Source organism: Protopterus annectens, chromosome 14.part0, assembly GCF_019279795.1.
Source record: "Protopterus annectens isolate FY-2018-M chromosome 14.part0, PAN1.0, whole genome shotgun sequence".
NCBI classification, from domain to species: domain Eukaryota; kingdom Metazoa; phylum Chordata; order Ceratodontiformes; family Protopteridae; genus Protopterus; species Protopterus annectens.
Genome location: NC_056748.1, coordinates 504,582,211 through 504,609,120, shown reverse-complemented (window position 1 = coordinate 504,609,120; position 26,910 = coordinate 504,582,211). Strand labels below are relative to the sequence as shown.

At 39.2% G+C, this 26,910-nt stretch overlaps 1 protein-coding gene across 2 annotated transcripts in view; it reads left to right on the top strand.

Moving 5' to 3' along the window:
- KCNIP2 (potassium voltage-gated channel interacting protein 2) overlaps positions 1-26,910 on the top strand; it is a 664,190-nt gene that overhangs the window by 146,911 nt on the left and 490,369 nt on the right. The window contains exon 1 of one of the 2 annotated variants that reach the window (XM_044056264.1): positions 5,782-6,033. The exons of the other annotated variant lie outside the window; for it this stretch is intronic. Coding sequence (XP_043912199.1) covers positions 5,889-6,033 — 145 coding nt within the window. The 5' untranslated portion in view covers positions 5,782-5,888. Of the gene's footprint in view, positions 1-5,781; positions 6,034-26,910 lie in introns of those variants that run through there. 2 annotated transcript variants of the gene reach the window in all.

Here is a 26,910-nt window from a genome sequence, read left to right as displayed (position 1 = left end):
ACACAGATAACCTCTGCAGAAGTCACAGAAAATAATTTCATCAAAAGGTAGTGGCCCTAGTATTTTCCAAGGGGCCTGCTCCCTAATAGTTATCATGGACAGCATCCTTCTGGTTTACTTGCCTGCTCTTTGTTTCCATCTATTGATGCACTCCCTACTAAAGCCTACCTTAGCAGATACAGCCCCACAATAAACAGTAGACTGTAAAGGCTCAGCACTCACTATATCATATGACCCCCCAAAAGGTAGACCACCTGTTCTAGCATAATCACATGGGATGTAAACCTCTAACAGCTCATTCACATTCAAATGACTGTGGTCTGGACAACACTAAGTCTTAAAATTAAAAGGCTGGAGGGTTTATGTCCTTTTGGATAGTTCTGGGTGGTAATCTTGTTGATGGTAAAGCCAATGTAGTTGGCATAGTTAGTGATCAACACAAATTCTAGTACTTTATGGTGATCAGAGTCCATTTTTATAACAAGATATTCTCATGTTATAGCGGAATAATATTTCTCAGCATTGCAGAGTTTGTTTACTTGATAACAGGTGGATGCTTATCCCCATATATAGTATGAGGCAAGGCTGCACCTGTGCCTACCTCAGAGGCATATGTTGTACACCTAGAAATGCTTGGGAAAGTATGGAGCTACAAATGTTGCTTCAGAAGACAGTATGCTTTTTTAGATGACTAAACGCTTGTTCTGCTTCAGTTGTCCCTTAACCTGCATTGGAGACTTTCTCTTGGTCAGGTCAGTCAGAGGCCAAGCAGTGATTACTGAACCTGGTAAATGCAGAACTAATTGTGGGGTTTTGTCTGCTGTGGTTGCCTTTAGCAGTGGGTGTGTCATGGGAAAGAAATGTAGAGTAGGCAAGTAAACCATAGGGAAATTGTCCATGAGAAATAATAGAGAACAGATTCCGCCAACAGTGTATCAGGCCCCTACATCTTCTGTAAGTTACATTTCCTGACATCTGGGTTGAGTGAGAGAGGGATTTGAAAGGGAATCTTCATGTAAAGGCAAAGGACAAAGGCAAACTGAAAGGTATATCAGAAAACAGGGAAATGAACAGGAGCTGATCTCATATCAGGAGACAATCATGCAATAACTCATGCTTGTAATGTAAAAACGTCTTGAAGGGAAAAAACTGACCAGTGATATATGTCAAGTACTGCTTGTTTAGTTATTTATTTATTTCTTGGTCAACTTTGACAAAAAAACACTTTATTCTGGAAAACAGAAATTATTGAACTGGACTTATGGAAACAAACTAAAAGTGCATGAATGAGTGTGTCTGATGAACTGAACTTTTAAAACAACCTAACAGTGCATTTCTGTTAGGTTATTCCCCATTTTGTATATTCCTTGTAAATAAACCTCCATTTGAAAACCGAAAGCTGGTTCCAGAAACTGTTCTAATTATTCAGTGCACTACAAGTTGTTACAGTGGTGACTACAGATGGCAGCAGCGTATTTTCATTAGAATCTGTGGATTGTAAACAATTACCTGAAAGCTAATGATTTGTCTGAGTTTATTGTTGGAATGCTACCCGTGTACTACTGATGGAATCACTAGTTATGCTTTTGAGGAGCCCAGTGGCCTCACTCCTAAAAGCACACCTTTGTATCTGTGATACATTAGTTTAATCAAACAGTTTTATACATAACACAGCTATGTCCGTAATGAGTCGGCACTGTTATTCATGGTGTGGGGGTCATGTGCACATGTGTTATGCATGTGTATTATGCACCAGCACCTTGCTTGGTGCACAGTAATATACTGATGCTTTTGTGATCATGCTGCACTCTGTCATTATCTCCGAATGAGAACTTGTCTTTTTCACTCTGTTTTCCATGCTTTGGCTCTACACAGGACGGACCTTGTCTCTGAATCTTGCCCTTTTTCTTATTGTCTGTGCATTCTACCATCAATATGTTTCCATCTCACACTACTTCATTTAATCATCATATGCATTCTCAGTGAGTTTGGTCCTTTACCAAAGAATGACAGTTAATAAAAAGTATACCTACTAGGTATGAAAAATGTAAATAATGTTAGGCAGTACTAACTGGAGATTTTGCATTCTACTACACAAATTAAGTTTTTTTTAATAAATGTTTTGACTCCCTTAGTTGGTATGACCATTGACCACCAAATCTACTATATACTGACCAGCTAATCCACCAGAATCAGGGCTATTATCCTGGGGGAGTAACTGGTGAAGCATTCAGCCTTCTTTGGCAGATGGAAGAGATCCAGGCATCCCAACCTGGTATCATTCATTCCTTACCAGAGGAACTTTTGACATGCCTTATACTTATCCAGGGACAAGGAATGTGGTGACATAAGCATATACCCATGGGCGCCCACCCATGATGTATTGACATGCATTCTCCAGTACCCACACATCTGTGTGATACTATTGCATGATGTATTGACATGCATTCTCCAGTACCCACACATCTGTGTGATACTAATGCATGATGTATTGACATGCATTCTCCAGTACCCACACATCTGTGTGATACTAATGCATGATGTATTGACATCCATTCTCCAGTACCCACACATCTGTGTGATACTAATGCATGATGTATTGACATCCATTCTCCAGTACCCACACATCTGTGTGATACTAATGCATGATGTATTGACATCCATTCTCCAGTACCCATACATCTGTGTGATACTAATGCTACTTTGCAGCTTCAGCTGGAGAGCAACATTGTAATGCAATAATCCATGCCCTCCCCACAAGGTAGGCAAGCTAGCAGTCAGCTCTTCAAACCTACCCCTGTCTGATCTTACAGCTTCCCAGGTCACCAGTCAATCCTCAGTATGGGTTAGCAATAAATTAGGATGTTTACTGATGGATAACAAAGCAAAAATATCCACTTGAGTGGAAAGGTTTTACAATGTATTATGCAATGACCATGCTTCTTTCTTGAATGATTAATTTCTGTCTAAGTCTGCACAGACTCAATATTATCTTAATGCATTATTCTTGAAGTTCCTGTGATTACATAGAAACACAGGTACAACAGGTCAGGACCTGTAACCTGCCTTCCTGTGATTACATAGAAACACAATTACAACAGGTCAGGACCTGTAGCCTGCCTTAGCTGTTTGATCAGCATTTAAGCTTCATTCGCTTTCCTAGTAGCTCATTTCCTCTTACCACCCCAGCATCTATAGCTCAAGGTATATAGGTTCACAGGTAGTTACTACATTTGCATCCAGGGGACCGTTGAGGAGCCTAGCCCAACTTCCTAGTTGCCCCCATACACTGTCTGGTTAAGTGACTTGCTCAAGGTCATACAGTAGGCAAATGAGGGTTGCAAGAATCAAACCCTATGCCACAGGAACTGTATCTCACAGCCTTATCCCTCTGTGCCAACTGCCATTTGCTGTGTAATCTTAAATCCTGTGATTATGTAAATTTCTGTTATATCAGCTGATATAGTGTCCTACCTATCCACCACCCATTTGATAAATAAATTGTGCTTTTTGTAAATTATAAACTCACACACTTAGTCCTAAAACATCCTGTTAGCAGGAAAACAGTGAATTTCAGTGCTTTGTTTTGCTTTGCTTATGTATGTTTGTATAACTCTAGTTGTCATGCTGTATTACAAGCCATGTGATAGAAGTAGAATTCTTAATAAAATAGGCCACTTGTTGCATCTAGAAAATAGGATTCTTTTAAATGACCATCTCTACCATGGACATGTATTACATCCCTCTCTTTCCAGCTCAGTCGTATGTAATATATCTAGGCCATGACAACTTGTACCTCTAGAAGATGCTATATATTTATGCTTATAACTGACAAACTGATATTTGTCCTATTAATCTGGATTATAATTTCTGAATGCTGCTTTTGTTATTGAATGAAGTATTTAAACTGACCAAGTTAAACCATGTATTATTGCATACTTCTCAAGACTGGAATTGACAAACAAATGCAGAAACCCTTAAAGTGTTAGCCTAGGCTGAATTGTCTACAGTGTAATAGGTACAGATATAGGAAGAACACCACGAATGTGCACTTACAGCCATAGAGTATCACCAAGAAATAACCTGTCAGTTAAACTGAGATAATTCAAACAAAACAGTATAAAAACCATAGTCATTGAAAATAATCTCTGATGTTACTATAACAAATTGATTTGTGACACTTTTAGAACTAATGAACTAGCAATAACTGCTTTGCTACTTCATGCTTCAGAAATAAAGAACTGTCAGAGAGAGAAAATGATCTTAAAGATGTGGATGATCTGGAGACCGTGTATCTCTCCATTATTTTGTTTACTGCCACTCCATTTTCAAACACTGTGTTCCTCATATAAAGCAAAACTGTTGACACATTTGGTAACAAAGCAGCACTGCATACACTGAGGAGAGCTGCCATGAGAAGACAATAGAGCTCTTGGTATACAGAAGATATAGTTACAAAAGTACAGGTTAGAAGACATTGCCTAATGTAGAATGCATAACAAGACACATTATGAGCACTCATTGTTTTTTACTGTTTACGCAACTTTTACAACTAAAGTGGCCTATTTAACTGTGTGTTTTAATTGTATTACTGCACTTAGACTTCTTTATCAAAGATACACGTATATCTAAAAAAAAAAGCTCTCACTTGGGGGTCTTTTTCGTGGTAGCAATACATCCCCTAATATTTGTAAAATAGTTATAAGTATAAACATTTTGCAGTGAGGTAGCTACCTGATGGTAAAAGACTATATTATTACAGATGTATAAAAATTACAAACTACAATCTGTGAACTGCCCCCTCTGTTGGTGAGACATGACAATTGCATAGCCCTTAACTGATGAGAATTTGTTTACCGGTAGAAGAGAGACAGCAGCTGAAGTTAGTGTGGTCAGGTCTCATAAAACAAAGGACAGTTTACAGCATTCAATTCAGTCTGCAGGCAGTAAGGTAAGCTTCCTTTCTGATAAGAATGTCACATATTACTATCTTTTGGTCACCATCAGTGGCAAAGTATTCTGTCCTTGCCTGCCTCCTCTGAGAAATCAGTTTTCTCAATATTTTTTTTAGACTTTTGTCTTTCATTTATTTTCTAAGCTTCTGTCTCTGTCTGTTATCAAAGCTTTAGAGGTCTCTTTGACCAAAGTTCACCCAGTCCATCAGCACTCTGTCTGTTCTGCTTTCTTTACCGCAGAGCCCAGAATGCTTACTTTAGCTCTTTTCGTTCTGGAAACGTATCAGTCAAGCAACAGAAATTTATTTGTGAATGACTATACTAAGCCATTTACTATAGACAAATAAACCTATATTAATACATAACCTAAACCAAAAACAAATGGCATAAATGAGTGATCAGAATTTTGCCCATTCCTAAATGCTGCAGCTTTAATCATTTCAGTTACAAGTTGCAGTACTGACTTTCCTGACACCAGAACAAGGTTAGCTTCCTTCAAATAAAACATTGTAGAGCGGGTGTTGGGATAAAGGGGATGTGACAAATTCTTTGTGCAACAGTCTGACATCTTTCATTACAAGACGTGCTTCTTTGACTGATGCTTTTGACAGCCTTGCAATGTTCAATACTCCCGCTTGATTTTTAAGCACTCCATTAAGTCTCCTTCCCCAGTGCCAGATCAGATCTGGCTTTTAAATCATAGTAGCTGCATTGCTGTGGGTTTCATGGCATCAGTGCAAAGCTGTAGAATCAAATCGACCATGCCTTTGTGATGTGTAGAACCTTCTGAGAGTACAGTGCCATCTCTCCGATGAATTGGGGTCACGTCTGAATGCATCCAGTGCATGAGGTGATGGTGGCACTCAGTAAATGGGAATCTGAAAAAAGAAGAAGACAGACTGAAACTGAGAAACAAACCATATTGTGCATTAGATGATCCAGAACAAGAAGCAACTAAAAAATTGCACATACTTTAGCCTACGAGTGTTGAGGATGGCATTCATCCCACAAACTGCTGGGGTCCTTCTGAAAACCATGAGGATCCTTCTGCCACGCAACTCTAAGAAATCAGGAAACTGTAAGTCTGTTTCACTTTTCCCCTCACTCAGTTATATCAGAATGACTAGAAATCATGCTGCCTTGAAAATATTTCTGCATAACACCATGAAAAGTAAAAGTAAATTAAATTTCAGTTTTTAGAATCTGCATATTTCCAGTGACATGTTAGCTTCTCAGTGTCTTTTTAACTCTCTGCTTAGAATAAGGTAAGGACATTCAGTTAAGGCTCTTTTCTCAGGGGATAAATTGTGATTGAATGGGCTCACATTAGGAAGAAGGTATTTCACTAATAATACATATCATTTTCATGTTTTTAAAAGTAACTTCTAAGTACACTGTTAACCAGATGAGTAAACAAAATATTGACTATAACATAATATACAAATTCTTATGTAGCTAGATAGATATGTGCTTGTAGTTACACAATCATAGCGACACAAAATAAGAAAACGAATACATGTGGTAAGTTTCATCCCTTATGGATGCTACTTGTCAGTGCATTGCTTACAGTGCAGCTAAACTGAAATATATTAGTAACTAAAAGTGATCAAAGTATGATTTGCCACATTATATTTTAAGGTTTTCAAGTAGACATCCTGCTCATAATAGTTTGTACTAAGCATTGTCGTGTGTCACTCTGTTTTCCCTAGGGCATACGAACATACTAATATGTACAGTTTGCTTTTATTATACATGCATGACATTCATGGTTTACTTCAAAAATGGAACTTTTCAATTAAACTGACCAGCTTCTGTTACAAAAAGTGAAGCAGGCAGATAGTGAATAAACATATTTATCACCTGTAGGTTTTAAACAGCAAGTGTGTGCTCTGTCCATCGGTAGAAGAGTTTATAGCATACTCAGTCGAATAATTGTCATTTTATTTTACTGAATTTCTTTGGTTTTTCATGACTGTATCAGTAAAGCAAGCTGGGAACAATGGATGGTTATTACAACTTGGTTAGAGTCTGACCACATGAGTGTAAAGCATCTAAGACTTTATGCCAGATCTGCTGCATATAACAAGCTCACTTCTTAAGTCTACTATCTATCCAAAAGTACGAGCCCATGATTTGGCTACACATGCACACATTTACAGAGGTGAAGTTAAGGTCAAGGATAACGGGGTGAGTTATTTACAGTTCATATTAGGTTATTTCCACATCTGTATAATCACCATGACAACAGAAGCCTATCAGTTCGTCAGATTTCACAAATCTGAAACCATTTTAAAATCCATCTTTTATCCAATGTGCCTTGCAGAATAAATGCTAGTGAAAATATCTCTCAACCCCTTAGCACAATAAATCTGAACAAAGCCAAAATAGGGACATACTTTAAATGTTGCTTTTATAAACTTAAAAAGTCTCTAGAATAACAAACAGGTTTTGTGTTAGCATGCATTTACTGAAGGATGCGGCAGGGGTAGCAGTGTGAACCTTTGCTCTAGATGATTGATACTGTTGAAGTGACACCCTGAGCCCATGTGCAAAAATAGGAAAAAGGGGGTGTGGATGGATGAATGAAGTCTGAAGCGCAAATGCCTGTTATTTAATAACTTCAGTCCTCAGTCATTTACCAGAAAACCATAAATATTATGAAGAACAGGCTAAAAATATGAGGCAAAAATCTGGACATTTGAGAGGTATACTACTGAAACTATATTTGCCACTTACATTACTGAATAGAAAGCTTAGCAACCGTGCTGGAATTAGGATTGTATTGAGTACATGCATGCTTCTCTTTCTGTTTACATAGTACGTCTCTTTCTCCCCCCCCCCCCCCCTTCTCTTCAGTATAGACTGCCTTCCTCAGTGCAGGCAACAAATAAAAGGTGTCATTTCTGTGTATGCTGCATGCATTCTGTTTTTTTTTCTTATTCTGTTACCTCAAAACATATAGACTTGCTCTTAAACCACAAACTGCACAGAAAGAGAAAGCCTAGAAACACAGGTTCAATCTCATGTTATTACTGAATTCATTCTCCTAGATTTTCTGGTTTCAAAAAGGAAGAAGCAAAGGCAATGAAAAGTAAAAAAGAAGGGTCAGCAAAGTAAGGGAAAATAAAAGGGTAAAGGAAAAACTGTCTAAAGAATAGAAGACAAGGAGGAGAAGGGGAAAGGTCAGACAGAAGGAAAATAAATCTGAAATCAGAAATAGAGTCTCTTAGTGTTTATTAACATGATACAAATTCTACTAGTAATAGTTATTCCTATAATACTACTTGCTAGCAGTTTGTTGAAAGGATCAGTAGTATAGCTTGGGTGGGGCCCTGGGTCCATAGTGTTGGTGGGGGGCACGATCAGCTGATCTGGATCACTCTTTAATGGAATACTGGCTTTTAAAATCTGGTATTGCATTTGCAGTTAACCCTTAGTGCTGTAGCTCTCCATGCGTGGTCTGAACTGTAGCAACTGCTTGCTACAGTTTAAAAGTAAAAAAAAAAAAAACTTTGTTTTATTTTAACTAAAACCTGAGCACTGTAGCACTCCATGCAACCGGCAAGGTATAAACTGTAGCAACTGTTTGCTGCATTTGTAGCCAGCCAGTAGTTGGCTACAGTTTAAACAGAAAAATTAAAAAAAAAAAAAAAAACTAAAATATAAGCACAGTAGCGTTCCATACAGAGGCAGGGTATAAACTGTATCAACTGTTTGCAACATCTGTAGCAAGTAGTTTGCTACCATTTACATTTTTTTAAACTAAAACATGTGCTCTGAAGTGCTCAGTGCTGGGTACAGTTTAAAAAAAAATTGTTTTTTAAATAAAATATGTTAAAGGAGGTTCAGAAGCAGGGCACAGAAATGGGACCTGAATAGCTGTGGAAGGGAGGAGGGGCATTTAGATAGTAGATTTAACTGTAATAAGCCAATCACTTCTGGCTGATTAAATGAAGTACTGGCCTAGGGCACAAATTGAAACTGCTATACTTCCAGAATGGACAATATATTGTTGAAAGGAGAAAATATTTTAAATAAAAGTATCAGTAGCGAGGAAGAAAAACAGAGCTTATTTAACATCTGCTGCAGATGTATATCTAAGGTTCCCCACACCTGTGCTCATAGTCCACCATAAGTTACAGCAAAAAAGGGGAGACCCTGCTTCTGGTTGGCATCTGCCTGTGAACCACATGCACGGATGATGGTATTTTAATCTCTAAACTGGCACACCCATGATTTATGAACACAATTGCATAACTGCCATTATGCAGGCAGCTGTGTAAAATATGCAAGGGCTCAGCATGGTGTTCATTGAGTACCATATAATTTCTTACCAAACTGTAAGCAGCAAGGCAGCGTACACAGTATTGCAGCTTGAGTGCCCTGCCTTGTACCATGGCATATGACAGTTATGCAAAGGGGCTTTGTTAGAAAAAGATGCAATGCATCACAGTCTGTGTGACCTTCACTGTAAGAAGGAGGATAAGGTGGCAAGAGGATTCGGGTTCTGTAAAATATACTGATTAACAGAGGGGATAAGGAGAGACGGTGCTTATGCATACTGAACAAAACACAAAATAAACACACACACTTGCATCTCTATAAATGGCTTGTGTTTGTTTCTGTACAGCATTTTATGGCCCCAAAGTGAAAGCTGTACACCATTTCATAATGTGACTGCTTTACGGGTATGTATCATTGGTATTTCATCTGCCTTGTTACCCATTCCATTGTAGTAGTCTTTAGTTACATCATCTATGGGCTTTGTTCTTATTGAATAATGTCACTGTTTTTCTGTGTTCCAGAACAACACATAGACTGTGCTTGGTTAGAGGGAACTGTCAGCAGAGTAGGAATGAGGTCGGTCTTCTTCCTGCTCTGTGTGCACCTGTTATGCATAGCTATTTTTGTGGTGTGTCTGTGTCTGTACACATGTGCAAGGCATATAAAGGGGATCTGGTATATAATGAATGAAATAGCTTGTTCTGTAGATATAGGGAACATGTTTCAGGATTGGTGTGAAGCCCTGAATTCCTGAGTCAAGTTACCTAATCTGAAAGTACAAGATATTTCATGATAATATCATTCTTGTGAAAACAGCTTTTGCCATAAGGTGGTCTGTTGACACACATACACCAACTCTTAATCCCTCAAAAAATAAAATAAAAACAAACGATTTTTCATCTCTATGTATACTAACTCGGATATCATACAACAGTGGGGGTAAGTGGAAACATCACCGCACTGTTCCCCAATTTTTCAATAACTGCAGAAATGAAAAAAAATACTTCTCATACCATAGCAAGCACAGATACACCCCAGACTGCGTAAAACAAATATAATTACACATCATTAAATAAAGCAATCTTTTATTACACCATCACAAATACAAAAGTAAAAACATTGACTTCACAATGAAAAAAAATCAGTGAAACTTATAACCTAATAACTTTTTTAACTAAATAGGACATCAGTGAACTGAGTAAAACCTGAAGTTTCATTTATTACATATATTAGGCCCTTCCACATTATAACTATCCATTGTTCACTCCTTTTTTATGTTTGTAGTATTATATGCTATTGTTCACTCCTTTTTTATGTTTGTAGTATTATATGCTATTGTTCACTCCTTTTTTAGGTTTAGGTTTTGTCTGCTATTGAAATTAGATGCCAGGCAGGGATTTAAGTAATCTCCACAGTATTTTATGAGCAGAGTGACAATCAGGTTTTTTTATTAATTAATTTATTTTTTTCTTATTAATTAATTAGGATGAGGGTAAAAAACTATCAAGCTCATTGAGCCCTCTCCTTCCACACAATATATAGACCTATTATTCACAAGATGCAAGAGTCCTACAGCCGAATCATTCCTCTCAATGCAAGAGGTGAGCTGAGCAGCTGGGAGTGGTGCTATCAGTGATCCCTATAGCCTAATCATTCCTCTCAGTTTGAGAGATGAGTAGAGCAGTTGGTAGTGCTGCTATCACCAAGTCCTACAGTTGAACCATTCCTCTCAATGTGAGAGGAGAGACAAGCAGCTGGGAGTGGTGCTATCACCTGCGGGGGGTAGGGGTTTTCTGTTTTAGTCCCTAATCCTGCTGCACATTCCCATTAAGCTGCCCCAGGGTTCATTGAGTATGTGTTGTTCACTTCTTCAAGTGACATAACACCACAGGACTGCCCTGATCCTCTTAAAACACACTGTTGTGGTTGCCATTCTCTACCCATAGATTCTACCATGGGACTGAGTACCCCAGATAGGTGTATCAAATCCCCCCGTTAAAGCAAGGTGAGCCTGGAGAGCCACATCACTCCTGCATTCCCCTCTGCCAGCTCCAGCAAGTGCCCAGGTTGCTAAATGCACTCTGGTCAGTGGTCACCTGAGTCAAAGTCAGGATTTTATCCCTTTACACTAAGGGAATGGCTAATGGGTAGTTTTCTCTTATAGTTCTAATGTACAGTTTATTTTTTTGCAATGTTAGTTGATTTTTTATGTATCTTAAAACTCATTCACTCCAATGGAGCTCAGGAAGTTTGTACTGTAACTTCCAATGGGCGGAGCCTAAGCCTTTTGACAGAATCAAATTATGTCCTCACATTTCAAACAAATGTTCATATCTCTGGAAACATACGGATTATGAAAGAAGTATAAATGGTAAACCCTTCAGCACAAACTATTTTTATAGTGATAGTATTCTTTAGGTTCTAGGTATTAAATGGAATTTTATAAGTCACAGTAAACAGTAACTATTATGTTTGTAATATTTTGCAAACAACTTACAATATCCCAGAAACCACTCAAGTTACACACATACTGTCATCAGCATTTTATTCATCTAGCTGATAGCTTTCATATGAGGTTAAGGAGTTCTGTCTGTGTTACTTTGTTGTTGAAATATTTAGAAAAATTTGAAAATTATATCTGTATAAATTAATATCATAAAAAACATTTAATATCTATATACCTGCACTAGACAGAGGTCAAATATTAATGCAATTGAGTTTGCCTTTGTGTAAGTTTTAAGACGAAATCTTTTAAAACCTTGTATGTAGCACGGTTTTGGAATTATTGATGCAAATATGAGCAAGCAATATTTGATACCTAGAGGCATCAGTAGGAGTTAACTGCAGATGCACCCTGGAGGCATGACTCAGATGTAATGAATTAATATAGTAAGAACTATGTTACATTAGCTTTATAGTTTATCTGTATATGTGGTTAATTTAGTTTTACTCTGTTTAGGCAGTTAGAGCTTTGCCTTGTGACTATGAGCAATAAAGTTATGATGCAGATGACCTAAGTTTACATAATAACTATGGCTCTGGAAATACTGGGTGGGGAAGGGTGGGACTGAGTGCTTGATACTGGCTCACCTGTCTTCGAGAAGGGTATAATAGTTACAGTCAACCATCTGTCACCAAAGAAGGGGAGGCTTGTGAGGCATAAAAATGTCCAGAACCAGGCACATGGGCTTGAAACTCCCGAGTCAGTATCAGAATACTTCATTAACATGTGGGCTGTGATGCTAACATGCATGGGGAGCAAGTAGGAGGCTCACTGGTGATGCAGGTGTTAATGTCAGCCCACAGGGGCCAGAGCTAGGGTCTAAACTAGTAATAGCTTCACTGCTGGCATGTTAGTGAGGGCACAAGCTACCTTCTTGTCTACCTGTATGATACCTCCTCTGGTAGGATCTTTCTAGTTTTCTAGAGATTCCCCGTTAGTGATGGAATGACTGGGTTAGAGATCCATGGGGAGGCTTGATGGGCAGTAGGTAGGCAGGATATTGATGGTTCATAAGTAACTGCTAGGCTGATGATCCCAAGGGGCCTTTTTTAAGCTTAGCCTTGCTTCTCAAGGTGAGAATCAAACCCTGTACTTTTTGTCTGTAAGATAAACACCTTAACTTTAATGCCAACTCCTGAACCAAATAATGAAACATATATTTCCACATCACATGCAAGTGCCCAGATTCATATGGTATTATTAGACTAACAACCCCAGGTGTGTTTTTTTAAGTCTAGCCATGCTTCCCAAAGGTGAGAATCAAGTCCTGTACCTTGTGTCTATAAGGTAAACACCTTAACCATTATGCCAACGACCAACTGCAAACTAATTGCATTCTGGATTCTAACCGTACATTGCCTCTGATGTTACTCACAACTTACTGCATTAGCATATTGAACCGATTCTAACCGTGCATTACCTCTGATGTTACTCACAACTTACTGCATTAACATATTGAACCGATTCTAACCATACATTACCTCTAGTGTTACTCTCAACTTACTGCCCTAACATATTGAACCGATTCTTACTGTACATTACCTCTGGTGTTACTCACAACTTACTGCATTAACATACTGAACCGATTCTAACCATACATTACTTCTGGTGTTACTCACAACTTACTGCACTAACATATTGAAGCAATTCTAACCATGCATTACCTCTGATGTTACTCACAACTTACTGCATTAACATATTGAACTGATTCTAACCATACATTACCTCTGATGTTACTCACAACTTACTGCATTAACATATTGAACCGATTCTAACCGTGCATTACCTCTGGTGTTACTCACAACTTACTGCATTAACATACTGAACCAATTCTAACCATACATTACCTCTAGTGTTACTCACAACTTACTGCACTAACATATTGAACCGATTCTTACTGTACATTACCTCTGGTGTTACTTGCAACTTACTGCATTAAAATATTGAACCGATTTTAACCATACATTACCTCTGGTGTTACTCACAATTTACTGCAGTAATATATTGAACCAATTCTAACTGTATATTACCTCTGATGTTACTCACAACTTACTGCATTAAGAGATTGAACCACATAGAAAGTTACAAGTCAGATAAGAGAGCTGTGTGGAGAGTGAAATGTATTTTTCTCAGGGGAACTGGATACAGCATCAATTGTTATACACAGTCTCTCTGTCTTTCTCTCACTCACACACACGTTTCCCATGTTGGTCCTGCCTATCTAGTTATACTATCTAGAGAGCACTGTATTAGTCACAAGGGCCACAGGAGAATTCAGCAGGTATAAAGGTTAAAAGATATAGAAAAAAGTTTATGTAATTAAATTCAGGTCTGTTTTCTTGGTAATGCCATTTACTGACTAGTCACAAAGAATATTTTATTCATTCAAAGTTATTTTATGTTTGCTTGTGTTTGTTTTAAAAATAAGGAATTTCATTTCTAAGGGGCATATTTGTGTGGGCAGTGATTGAAGAGCCGTTGTATGTATTTTTGTGTGCAGTGTATGAGGGTACATGTTTTATTTTGAAGTGAATGGGCAATTCTGTGTTTTTTTCCTCTTACTTTTTTTAAGCTGTGCATAGTCTTGAGTTTGAAGTAATTGTTTTAGGAGAAATAGGGTATTTGGGGAGATGTTCATGCGTGTTCTTTGAGTGTACTGGTTGAACTACTTTGAAGCAAGTAGTGCAAATAAGGTAGGTCTGGGGAAGTTTAGTAGTTTTGATGATTCATCAAAGCTGTAGAGATGATGCAGCAAATTACAGTGGACAAAGAGGATAGATACAAATATGAACAGAAGCTGATGCAATGATACAGAGCTAAGGTGTCTGACTATATGTCCTGTGACCCATGTTTTGAAATGGATTTTGGCAACTGGGAGGGCAGCAGTGAGAAGTATAGGACAAGTTTTCCCCCAGCCACGAGAGAGGATTAAAATGGGCACATAGTAAGAGCATCCATGAAGAGGCCAGAATAATCCTTTAACCTGTGGCTAATAGCAGGGCATGGTGGTAGGGTATATCAGGCAGACATGCATGGAAGCATGTGAACTGCCATAATGTCATGGCTAATAGCAGGGCATGGTGGTAGGGTATATATATATATATATATATATATATATATATATATTTTTTTTTTTTTTATTTATTTATTTTACATTTGTTGACTGGGCTAGTCCAGCTGGATACATGTCCATTTTCAGTAGAGGCCCGGGGAGAAAAGCTCCAAGAACAAAACATACAAAAATAATATAAAAACAGCAGTAGTTACATAAAAAGCATTAGTTTATAAAGGAATTTTTTTTTTTTTTTTGTACAAGATATTATGCTCATAGTGATTTCCAGAGGAGGTACATTGTACATTAATACATAAATTTTATGTATAATCATATAGTCTATAGGAACTATAAAGGGAAGGATATATAGGTTGTAGGTAGAGGTTAGTATAAAGGAAACAAGTTAGTCAGGGTTAGTACAAGAGCATAGCCAGTGTTTATTGAAAAGTAGTTTAAGATTCTTTTTGAAAAGTGAGAGAGAGGTCTGAGATGTGATTTCAGAGGGTAGTTTATTCCATAATTTCAAAACAGAGTTAGAGAACAAGCAGTCTCCTGCTAAGTTGTTGGATTTGGTAGTATTGCTCAAAAGGTTGTTTGTGGAGCGTAGATTCTTGAGATTATTATAAGGTGTAATGAGGCTAGAGAGTATTGGAGTGTTGCTGGGTTAGTACAGGTTTTTGTGGGCTATTGTAAGCTGGTGAAGCTGAAGTTGGTTAAGATATTCTAGCCAGTCTAGCTGTTTTAGGTTCAAACAATGATGGATTTTGAAAGGAGAGCCTGTGGCAAATCTAGCAATGTTGTTATTAGGATGTTGCGAGTTTGTTGAGGTTGTTTTTAGAGAGGTTGGTGTATATAGGGGACGCATAGAATAGACTGGAGATGAGGTGGGTTCTGGCTATAGCAGTCCTAGCTAATGGTGTAAGAAAGGGTTTTATTCTGTAAAGGGATCCTAGTTTTTTGTTAACTGTTTTTATAGTGTTGTTTATATGTGTGTCAAAGTTAAGGTTGTTGTCTATTGTTATTCCTAAGAGTTTAGTGGTTGGGTCAGGAGAAATAAGAGTACCATTGTTGGATGTGAGACTGAAATGTATAGGGGTGGATTTACGGGTTGGTATGAAGAGTAAGAGTTTGGGCTTTTTGTGGTTTAGAAGGAGGCAGCGGTGTAAGAACCATTGTTCTACAGTATTGAAAGCTTTTTGGGTAAGAGACTGAAGTTCAGTTTGAGAAGTGGCTGAACAGATTATAGTAGAGTCATCTGCATATTGTATACAGGTGGTATATGGGATAGCTGATTGGAGGTCATTGATATATATAGAAAATAGGAGTGGGCCTAGTATGGAGCCCTGTGGGACCCCGAGTGAGATAGGAAGGTGGTTAGATAGTTTATTTTGCCAGAGTACAGCCTGCTGACGGTTTTCTAGGTAGGATGTGAACCAGTTCATAGATAGAGGATTAAGAGAGAGACATTCCAGTATGTGTAGAAGGAGTTTGTGATTGACCATGTCGAAAGCTTTAGATAAGTCAATGAAGATAGCAGAGGAAGGAATATTATTGTTGTGTTTTTTGTTGATACAGTCTGTGAATGATAGCAAGGCAGTGGTGGTACTATGGAAAGGTCTGAATCCATGTTGACAGCTGGCGAATAGGTTGTTGTGGAGGAGGTGGTTAAGAAGTTGCTTATGGATGCATTTTTCCATAATTTTTGCAAGTGGGGAAAGTAGAGCTATAGGACAAAAGTTAGAGTATTCATTAGAGTTCCCTCCTTTGTGTAAAGGGATAATATGATAAATTTTCCAGATGGATGGGATAGTTCCTTCAGTGATGGTTCTATTTATCAGGATGGAAATGGGATAGGCTATGGCTTTAGCTCCTTTTTGCAGGAATTCAGATGGGAGTTTGTCAGCTGAGGGGGTGGTAGGTTTTAATTTTTGGAGAAGGGAGCAAATAAAGGAAGTAGACACTGGTTGTAAATGAAATGGTGGGGGTGGGTTTGTAGTAGAAATAGTCAGATTTGAGGTATCAGGGGATAGGTGGCTAGCAAGAGTTTGGATGGCATCTGTGAAGAAAGAGTTAAAGGCATTAGCTGTTTGTGTGGGATTGTCAGGGTTGGAGCCTAGAGGATTGGGTACGATAGATTGGCTTGGATAAAGAAGATTATTAATACTAGTCCAAAATTTTTGAGGTTCTTTGTGGGAGGTTTGCTGTAGTTGATGATAGAAGTTCTTTTTGTCTGACAGGATGGCTCTTTTTGTATTGTTTCGAAGTTCCCTAAAGGTTTGGTGATCACTAGGATTTTTAGTAGCGAGCCATTTTGCCCAGGATTTGTTTCTGAGAAGAATCTTTTGCCTGGTATTATTGGAGAGCCAAGGGGCTGGTTTAGCTTTATTTCTAATAGAGCGTTTTGGGGTGTGATGGTCTAGGATGGTTAAAAATGTGGAATTGAAATATTCTACTGCTTCATTTAGAGTTAGATATTTTAATGGTGACCAGTTATATTGTTTGAGTTCTGTTTGGAAAAGTTCTAGGTTAAACTTCTTTTTGGAGTGTACTGTTCTGAAAGTGTTATTGAAAGTTAAGTTGGTTTTGTGTCTAATAATATAGGTTAGGGAATGGTCACGTAGGTCATCTGGAAGGGTTCCTGCTATATAGGTTTGTTTGGGAGTATTGGTAAGTATCCAGTCCAAGGTACTTTCTTTGTTGTTGAGTTTACTAGTTCTGGTAGGGGAGTTGATAGTTTGTGAGAAGCCGTATAAATTAATATGGGTAGAGGAGTTAGTACTATTACAGGTATTCCAATTGATATTAAAGTCTCCTAGGACTATGGTTTCTTGTGGTAGATTAATAGAAAGCCAGTTAAGGATATATTCGAGTGTACTGATGTTTTGTCCTGGAGGAAGATATATACAGATGATATTTATGGCTTTATGTGTATTGATCTCAAGTTTGGAGATGATTATTTCAGTACTATTGTCCAGAGGTAGGTTTAGATTTATAGTACTGACTTGTAGCTCTGCTTTATAGAGGACTGCTACCCCTCCTCCCTTTTTGGCTGATCGATCCTGTCTAATGATATTGTAACCTGGTGGGATGATTTCGTTGTCCTTAATGGTAGGTTTTAGCCATGTTTCTGATAAACATAGTATGTCAAATTGGTGGAAGTCTAGGAGGGCATGAATTTGAATAATTTTATTACAAATGCTACGTATATTAAGATGTGCTATGAAGAGTGAGTTGGAAGGTTTTGTAGGTGGGCAGCTACTAGTATTGTGTTGGTTGTCGTTTGCAGTGGTAAGGGTATAGTTTGGTCCAGGGTTAGGATGAATGTCACCATCTAGTGAGGAGTGGAGGAGTGTTAAGTGTTTAGTCTGGAGAGGCTGACAGTAATAGTCTAATAGTTTTCTATTTTTTAGGTTGGTGTACTTAACGTGTGCAATTCTGTGATATTTGGCTAGTAGGTAGCTGGGTTTGTGATTGACATGTATGAAGTATGGGGAGATAAGTAGAGTTGGTGTTAAAGTGTGTTTAGAGGGGAGTAGTAAAGAAGTTGTTCATAGGAGGTTAGGAGATAGGTAGTGGTTAGAAGAGATAAGAGTGAAAGCAATATTAATAGTTGTACTTGGTAAGGGATGTTAGATATGGCCATTATATTGTCTTGAGAGGTGAGGGAGAGATGGTGTTAGATTTGACTGGTAGGAGGGAGATATGACAGTGGGTGGGGTATTTAAAAATTAGGAGGGAATGGGTAGTGATTTGTCAGTGGGTGTTTTGAGAGTATGGGGGTTGGGAGTACTAATAACGTGAGTTGTCTGATTGGAGCAGGTGTATTGGGGGTGTGTCCTCTAAGGAATAAATGTAGGAGTATTGGGGGCGGGTGGGAATTGGGGGCAGGGTAGGGGAGCGGAGTGATCCCGAAGGGCGAACGGAGCGGGTAGAGACAAGAGAGTAGACAGCTAAGGATGGCAATCTGTGAAGTATGAGAATTCAGCAGGTAAGTCTTGAAGTGAGATGATGTATATGTAAGTAGAGAGGCTAGTAGGAAAAGAGTCAGGATGTTAGAGGAGTAAAATTAATTAAAGAATAGCTTAGGACACAGGAGAGTTGGTGAAAGAGTAAGTCCTTAGGAAACTGGAATTAAAGTTGGGGAGGTATGGATAAGAATAGGGGAGGGAATTAATGACCAAAAGGCTTGTATTGAGACACCACCTAGTGGCCAATTACTTTAGTGAAATAAACTGTGTGTCCTACAGGGGATAGCAGGCTGAGGGAGAGGGGGAAATAGACCAGTTAGTGACAGAGATAAACATACGCTGGGAGTAAGGGCTATAGAGAAGATAAGTGATAAAAAAGAAGGAGGGTTTGGCTGCTGGGTAACCTGACTGGGAAGCTTGCCCAACCTAGCAGAGTCTGTACTAGATAAATATTATTGCAGTTTACTCATAACTGTAACAATACATACTTTCTCAGTCTTTTAAGAGAGGAAATGTCTCTCAGGGAGCTGGCAGGGTATTTGTTTAGTTAGTAATAGTTTTCAGATGCGTCCAGCAAGGAAATTTCAGGTGTCTAGTGCAGGAACACAAGCTGGTAAATATAGAAAGAGAGAAAAAAGGAGATGAGGCAGACAATACTAGAACAACTGGGTAGTAAAAAGCTTTCACAGACAATTGCATGTAAGACCACAGTAAAAAAATTGCAGTGCTTTAGTTGTGTATCAACATCTAAGGGTTATATTGTATACCAGCTACAACTATGACCTCAAACCTCATTATAATACAGACAAAAATAGCTGTGGGTAGAAGGAACTGTGTATGCTGTTAAAAAATAATACTTTAACTAACAAACAAGATAGTAAATTTATCAGATACAAATATGACCTCTAGGAACCTCTTCATATCACAGACAGATGGATAGGATACAACAAGCTGCAACTAACAATTATACACTAACAAGCAACTTTTACTGGATTAAGCCACAGTTCTTTTTCAGGTGCCTGGTTCATAATAGTACAAACATAGACAAGAGGTCGCTATTAAGAGTTAAGCCTTTACATGAAAGCAGGTTTTTAGTGATTTTAAGATTAGGAGATGGGGCTAAGTGTCGCTGTGGAAGTGTCTGCGCATAGAAAGGGTTATAATGCTTTCTTATGGGTACTGTGGCAGCAGAGCCTTCTTTGCAGTCGCCGGTAAACTACTCTGTTTAGTTTCCGCAAATGCGGCGCAGTAAGTTTTAACAGTAGAGTTAGAGTAGTCTCAACTCATAGAAAGGGGAATAACAGAGTTTAGATAAACTCCGCACAAAGAAAGGGAAATAACTCTTTACTATTTGTGCCGTGGCAGTAGTGTCACTTTTACATAAGATAAACTCTGCACAAAGAAAGGGTTATAGCAGAGATTGGATGGAGATCTGTGCATGGAAAGGGTAGTAAAATACTTACATACATAACATAAAATAAACTCTGCACTGAGAGGGATTATAGCAGAGATTGGTTAAAGAAATGCGCTTGGAAAGGGTAGTAACACTATGTTGAGGGTTCCACGGCAGTGGAGCAGCTTGTTTGGAGTCCCCGGTAAACGACTCTTTCCAGGCTCAGCATGTGCGGCGCCAAATGCTTTTCAGTAGTCTTAAATACCGCACAAAGGAAATCAACAGTGTTCGTCAATAAAAAGCGCTGTGTGGTCGTATTACAGCATTAGTACCAGGTTTTACAGATAAAAACAGAATTGTTATAGTGGCTAGTTTAGCTTCGCACACTACAAAATAAGACACTACCAGGGCGGAAGAGCTGCTTATAACAGCCCTACAAGCTCAACGCTTACGATGTTTGAGTAGGTATGTAATATCAAAGCTTTTCTAAGGTGGTTAATTGAGCTCTACACAACTAAAGTCAGAATTAGTGTTTAAATACAAGTTATGGATAAATCAGGCTATTCCGAGGTAATTGAACTCTTCACAGTTGGGTTCACTGTTTGTGTCTGTACTGCATTAAAGGCTATTATGCTAAAATAATGTGAAGGAATAACTACTGTGTTAGGAATAACTAATACTTTAGTGGTACAAAAGACTCTGCACCTGGAGATAGGGCAATGTTGAAATTCTACACATTAGTTAGGGCGATAGTCGTTTTAGGCTGCTTCCATGGCAGTAGAACCATATATCAGGCAGACATGCATGGAAGCATGTGAACTGCCATAATGTCATTGCTAATAGCAGGACATGGTGGTAAGGTATATCAGGCAGACATGCATGGAAGCATGTGAACTCCCATAATGTCATTGCTAATAGCAGGACATGGTGGTAGGGTATATCAGGCAGACATGCATGGAAGCATGTGAACTGCCATAATGCCATTGCTAATAGCAGGACATGGTGGTAGGGTATATCAGGCAGACATGCATGGAAGCATGTGAACTGCCATAATGCCATTGCTAATAGCAGGACATGGTGGTAGGGTATATCAGGCAGACATGCATGGAAGCATGTGAACTGCCATAATGCCATTGCTAATAGCAGGACATGGTGGTAGGGTATATCAGGCAGACATGCATGGAAGCATGTGAACTGCCATAATGCCATTGCTAATAGCAGGACATGGTAGTAGGGTATATCAGACAGACATGCATGGAAGCATGTGAACTGCCATAATGTCATTGCTAATAGCAGGACATGGTTGTAGGTATATCAGGCAGACATGCATGGAAGCATGTGAACTGCCATAATGCCATTGCTAATAGCAGGACATGGTGGTAGGGTATATCAGGCAGACATGCATGGAAGCATGTGAACTGCCATAATGTCATTGCTAATAGCAGGACATGGTGGTAGGGTATATCAGGCAGACATGCATGGAAGCATGTGAACTGCCAAAATGTCATTGCTAATAGCAGGACATGGTGGTAGGGTATATCAGGCAGACATGCATGGAAGCATGTGAACTGCCATAAAGTCATTGCTAATAGCAGGACATGGTGGTAGGGTATATCAGGCAGACATGCATGGAAGCATGTGAACTGCCATAAAGTCATTGCTAATAGCAGGACATGGTGGTAGGGTATATCAGGCAGACATGCATGGAAGCATGTGAACTGCCATAATGCCATTGTGCATAACTTCAATAAGGAAAAATAAGCATGTGTAAGTCTCTGGCATGTTTGCTTCAGAAAATAAATATGTACCAGCAGTCAGGCGACAAAGGAGGTTTTATGTACAACAACAAATGAGGTCTCTTTGGGGGCAGAATTGGTAAGAGCATTTGTATTCCATAAAACAGAACTGCGGGGTCATAGGTTTTAACCCTTCACAAAAAAAGTATTAAAAAATACAGAGTGCAACAGTTACATTTTTATAATTTTGAGTCAACAATTAGGTTTTTGTAATCTGTGTGTGTGCTTGCATTTGTGTTTATGTTTTTGTGATCAAGAATCATTTATAACTCCATCAGTGTCAGAAGGCAGCCTTAGTGTTGACTGGGTCCATGTTTAGCTACCGAAAACAATAAAACACGAATGGCTAAATCTCGAAAGGAAAAAAGCGAACAAAGACATCAATGAAAATAAATTCATCGAATGGCCGTAGTTGGCCAAAAAAACAGTAAATAATGCGATGCATATGGTAAGTGAAGGGGAACCTTTTAAATATGCCCTGTTCTCCACTGTAGTGTGATCTTGGAGTTGGTATATATACTTGGGGGTTTGGGGTAGAGCCCCTCCACCTTGGTTGGTTTTGTTTGCAATGTTGGATGACTACGGTCTTTCGATGCATTTCTTTTCAATGCTTTTCTGCTTCACTCTTTTCCGTTTGAGATTTAGCTGTTCACATTTTATTGTTTTCAGTAGCCAAACATAGACCTGTATGGGCTATAGCTGTCTCTGTATTGTGTTAACACTGGCCCAGCATTAGGACTGGTGCACATTAAGTCATTGTTTTCACAGCCCTCCTGGACTGCTGTGCATTGATCACAAGTAGGCATTTTTCATGTGCTGTATCACTATCTGTTGTATGTAATGCCTATGAATTATATCCTAATAAAATACAACAGAATACATCACACATATTACATTAGAATTTAGTGCATATATGCCAGCTTGCCCACTCTAGGAAGGAGGAATGGAGGGGGTTCCACCTGGGATGAAGACACATTCCAGTAATGGGGGATGTGCTATAATCACAAGGCAGATTGCTATTAAAACTACAGCATTTGAAGGGGGCCGGGGCTAACTGAAGATACATATAGTGATGTGTGTGTGTGTGTGTGTGTGTGTGTGTGTGTGTGTGTGTGTGTGTGTGTGTGTGTGTGTGTGTGTGTGTGTGTGACTAGCTATGCCCACTTAGGACATACCAAAACAATCCCCTGGCATGTAGCAACAGTGCATGTGATGCTGCAGGCTGCACCACTCCACTTCCCCTGCCCTGCTCGCCATTGGCAGGGGATAATACTGAGAAACTTAAGGTAAAATGGTGCCAGGCACCTGATGGTCAGCTGAGGGGTTCACAAACTGGGAAACAGAATTTAGTACAAATAGATTGTACAATTATGTATCAAAAACACATTTTCATTATTGCCTTTTGTTAGAAGTGTCCATGTATGAGAAATTACTTCCTTGTTTTCTAAAGTTCATCACATGAACAGCCTAACACCAAAGGTAAAGTATCTCATGTACATATAGACATTGCTTACCAGAAAGTTTGGATGCTTTTATTGCTTATTGAATATAAACTACAAAAAATGATTCAGAAAATGGCAAAGACAGGTCTTTCACTCATTAAAAATACAGATCAGCATGTTGAGGACATTTATTTTTCCTTATGTTATGTGAGATGTACAGATTATACTTTTATATAACTGGTCTACACTGTTTATTTCCTATAAGCATACATGTGCCCCCCCCCCCAATGCTTGCGTGCGCGCACACACACACACACACACACACACACACACACACACACACACACACACAGTAACTGTGTTTAAGTAACATAAGCTGGATCTTTCTTCTGGTTTTTACTATGGCTTGTGTATGTGACTTTTTTTACCTTTTGGGATATTTTGCAGTCATCCTATTGTTATGGATGTCCGGCTTGTTTTTAAGCTCTGTTTTTCTAAAGTATGACCAAACAACCTACTTATGCTGCACTGACAAAACATGACATGTCTGCAGCTAGTGGGGTTTAGCTTTATTGGCCTGACATCACCAGTAAAGACTTAAGAAGATAAAAAGTCAGAGGCATTCACATGCCATGTAGCTAAAACAATGGTATGTCCTTACGGGGTCATTTGCATATATCTCCTGACCTTCCAGTACAGGAGGTTTAAGGTATCACACAGTGAAGACTCGACCTTTGCTGGATCTTTCCTATATAATTTAAATGTGTTCTCATCCCCCACCACCCACGCTACACACACACACACACACACACACACACACACACACACACACACACACATTTTATGGTTTAAAATAACTATTTTACAACAAGAGCACTAGAAAATACTAAATCAGAATAAAAAGTAATCAGCACACAAGTGGTGGCTGGGGAAAGTGTAGTTAGGCAGCATAGGATGGTGGTTTGTAGGATGACGTTGGTGATCAAGAAGTGGAGGAGGAGTGTGAGGGCAGCACCAAGCATCAAATGATGGAAATTGAAAAAGGGTAATTGTGAGATGGAGTTCAGAGAGGAGTTAAGGCAGGCACTGGGTGGCAGTGAAGAGTTACCAAATAGCTGGGTAACTACAGCAGAGCTAGTAAGGGAGACAGCTAGAAAGGTGCTTAGTATGACATCTGGACAGAGGAAGGACAACAAGGAGACTTGGTGGTGGAATGAGGAAGTACAGGAGAGTATACAGAGAAAGAGGTTGACAAAGAAGAAGTAGTATTGTCAGAGAGATGAAGAAAGTAGACAGGCATATAAGGAGATGAGGTGCATGGCAAAGAGAGAGGTGGCGAAGGCTAAGGATAAGGCATATGAAGAGTTGTATGAAAGGTTGGTCACTAAGGAGGGAGAAAAGGACCTGTACTGATTGGCTAGACAGAGGGACCGAGTTAGGAAGGATGTGCAGCAGGTAAAGTTGATAAAAGATAATGAGGGAAACATACCTACAAGCGAGGAGTGTATGTTGAGCAGATGGAAAGAGTACTTTGAGGGGTTGATGAATGAAGAGAATGGAAGGGAGAGAAGGTTGGATGATGTGGGGATAGTGAATCATGAAGTGCAATGGATCAGCAAGGAGGAAGTAAGGATAGCTATGAAGAGGATGAAGAATGGAAAGGCTGTTGGTCCAGATGACATACCTGTGGAAGCATGGAGGTGTTTAGGTGAAATGGCAGTGGAGTTTCTAATCAGATTGTTTAAGGAAATCTTGGAAAGTGAGAGAATGCCTGAGGATTGGAGAAAAAGTGTTTTGGTACCGATTTTTAAGAATAAGGGTGATGTGCAGAGCTGTACTAACTACAGAGGGATTCAATTGATTAGTCACAGCATGAAGTTATGGGAAAGAGTAGTGGAAGCTAGTTTAAGAAGGGAAGTGATGATTAGTGATCAGCAGTATGGTTTCATGCCAGGAAAGAGCACTACAGATGCGATGTTTGCTCTGAGAGTGTTGATGGAGAAGTACAGAGAAGGTCAGAAGGAGATGCATTGTGTCTTTGTAGACTTAAAGAAAGCATATGACAGGGTGCCTAGAGAGGAGTTGTGTTGTATGAGGAAGTCAGGAGTGTCAGAAAAGTATGTAAGAGTGGTACAGGATATGTACAAGGGTAGTGTGACAGCAGTGAGGTCTGCGGTGGGAGTGACAAATACGTTTAAGGTGAAGGTGGGATTACATCAAGGATCAGCTCTGAGACTTTTCTTATTTGCAATGGTGATGGACAGGTTGACAGACGAGATCAGACAGGGGTCCCCGTGGACTATGATATTTGCAGATAACATTGTGATCTGTAGTGAGAGTAGGGAACAGGTGGAGGAGACCCTGGAGAGTTGGAGATTTGCACTAGAGAGAAGAGGAATGAAGGTCAGCAGGACTAAGACAGAATATATGTGTGTGAATGAGAGAGTGGATAGAGGAATGGTGAGGATGCAGGGAGTAGAGGTGGTGAAGGTGGATGAGTTTAAATACTTGGGATCAACAGTTCAGAGTAATGGTGAGTGTGGAAGTGAGGTGAAGAAGAGAGTACAGGCAGGATGGAGTGGGTGGAGAAGAGTGTCAGGAGTGATTTGTGACAGACGAGTACTAGTAAGAGTGAAAGGGAAGGTCTACAAGAGGGTAGTGGGACCAGCTATGTTATATGGGTTGGAGACACTGGCATTGACAAAAAGGCAGGAGTTTGAGCTGGATGTGGCAGAGTTAAAGATGTTAAGATTTGCACTGGGTGTGACGAGAGTGGACAGGATTGGGAATAAGTATATTAGAGGGTCAGCCCAGGTTGGAAGGTTTGGAGACAAAGCCAGAGAGGCAAGATTACATTGGTTTAGACATGTGCTGAGGAGGGATGCTGGGTATATTGGGAAAATGATACTAAGGATGAAGCTACCAGGTAACAGGAAAAGAGGAAGGCCTAAGATAAGGTTTATGGATGTGGTGAGAGAGGACATGCAGGTGGTTGGTGTGACAGAGCAAGATGCAGAGGAGAGGAAGAAATGGAAACAGATGATCTGCTGTGGCAACCCCTTAATGGGAGCAGCCAAAAGAAGAAGAAGAAAAAGTAATCAGCATGCTGGCAGCTCTGCGTTCACCTTGTAAGTCTACTTAAAACTCCACTGTGGTCTTGGAGTGTAAATAACTGAATGTTAATAATTCAGCTAATCTAATAAAAGCTACTAGTTAAACAGTTAAACATGGTGTATGGGCAAAAGAACCAAAGTTCAGAGCAACCCCTTTCATCATAGCAGCGGATATTTGAGAAACCACTTAATGTTCATGCTCTGTGGCAAGGTGTCGCAAATTAAATAAAAAAAAACTGCATTCTTCCTCTGTAATTCAGAAGATGAGCTGCAAATACCAGTTGCTTTGATGAAAGTGATTTGCATGGACAGTGGCCTTTTGCCCATAATCAATTTTAATTTATTTTAACTGTAGATTTTCTATTTGACAGAATAATTAACTCTTAGTTTGAATGCCAAGATGA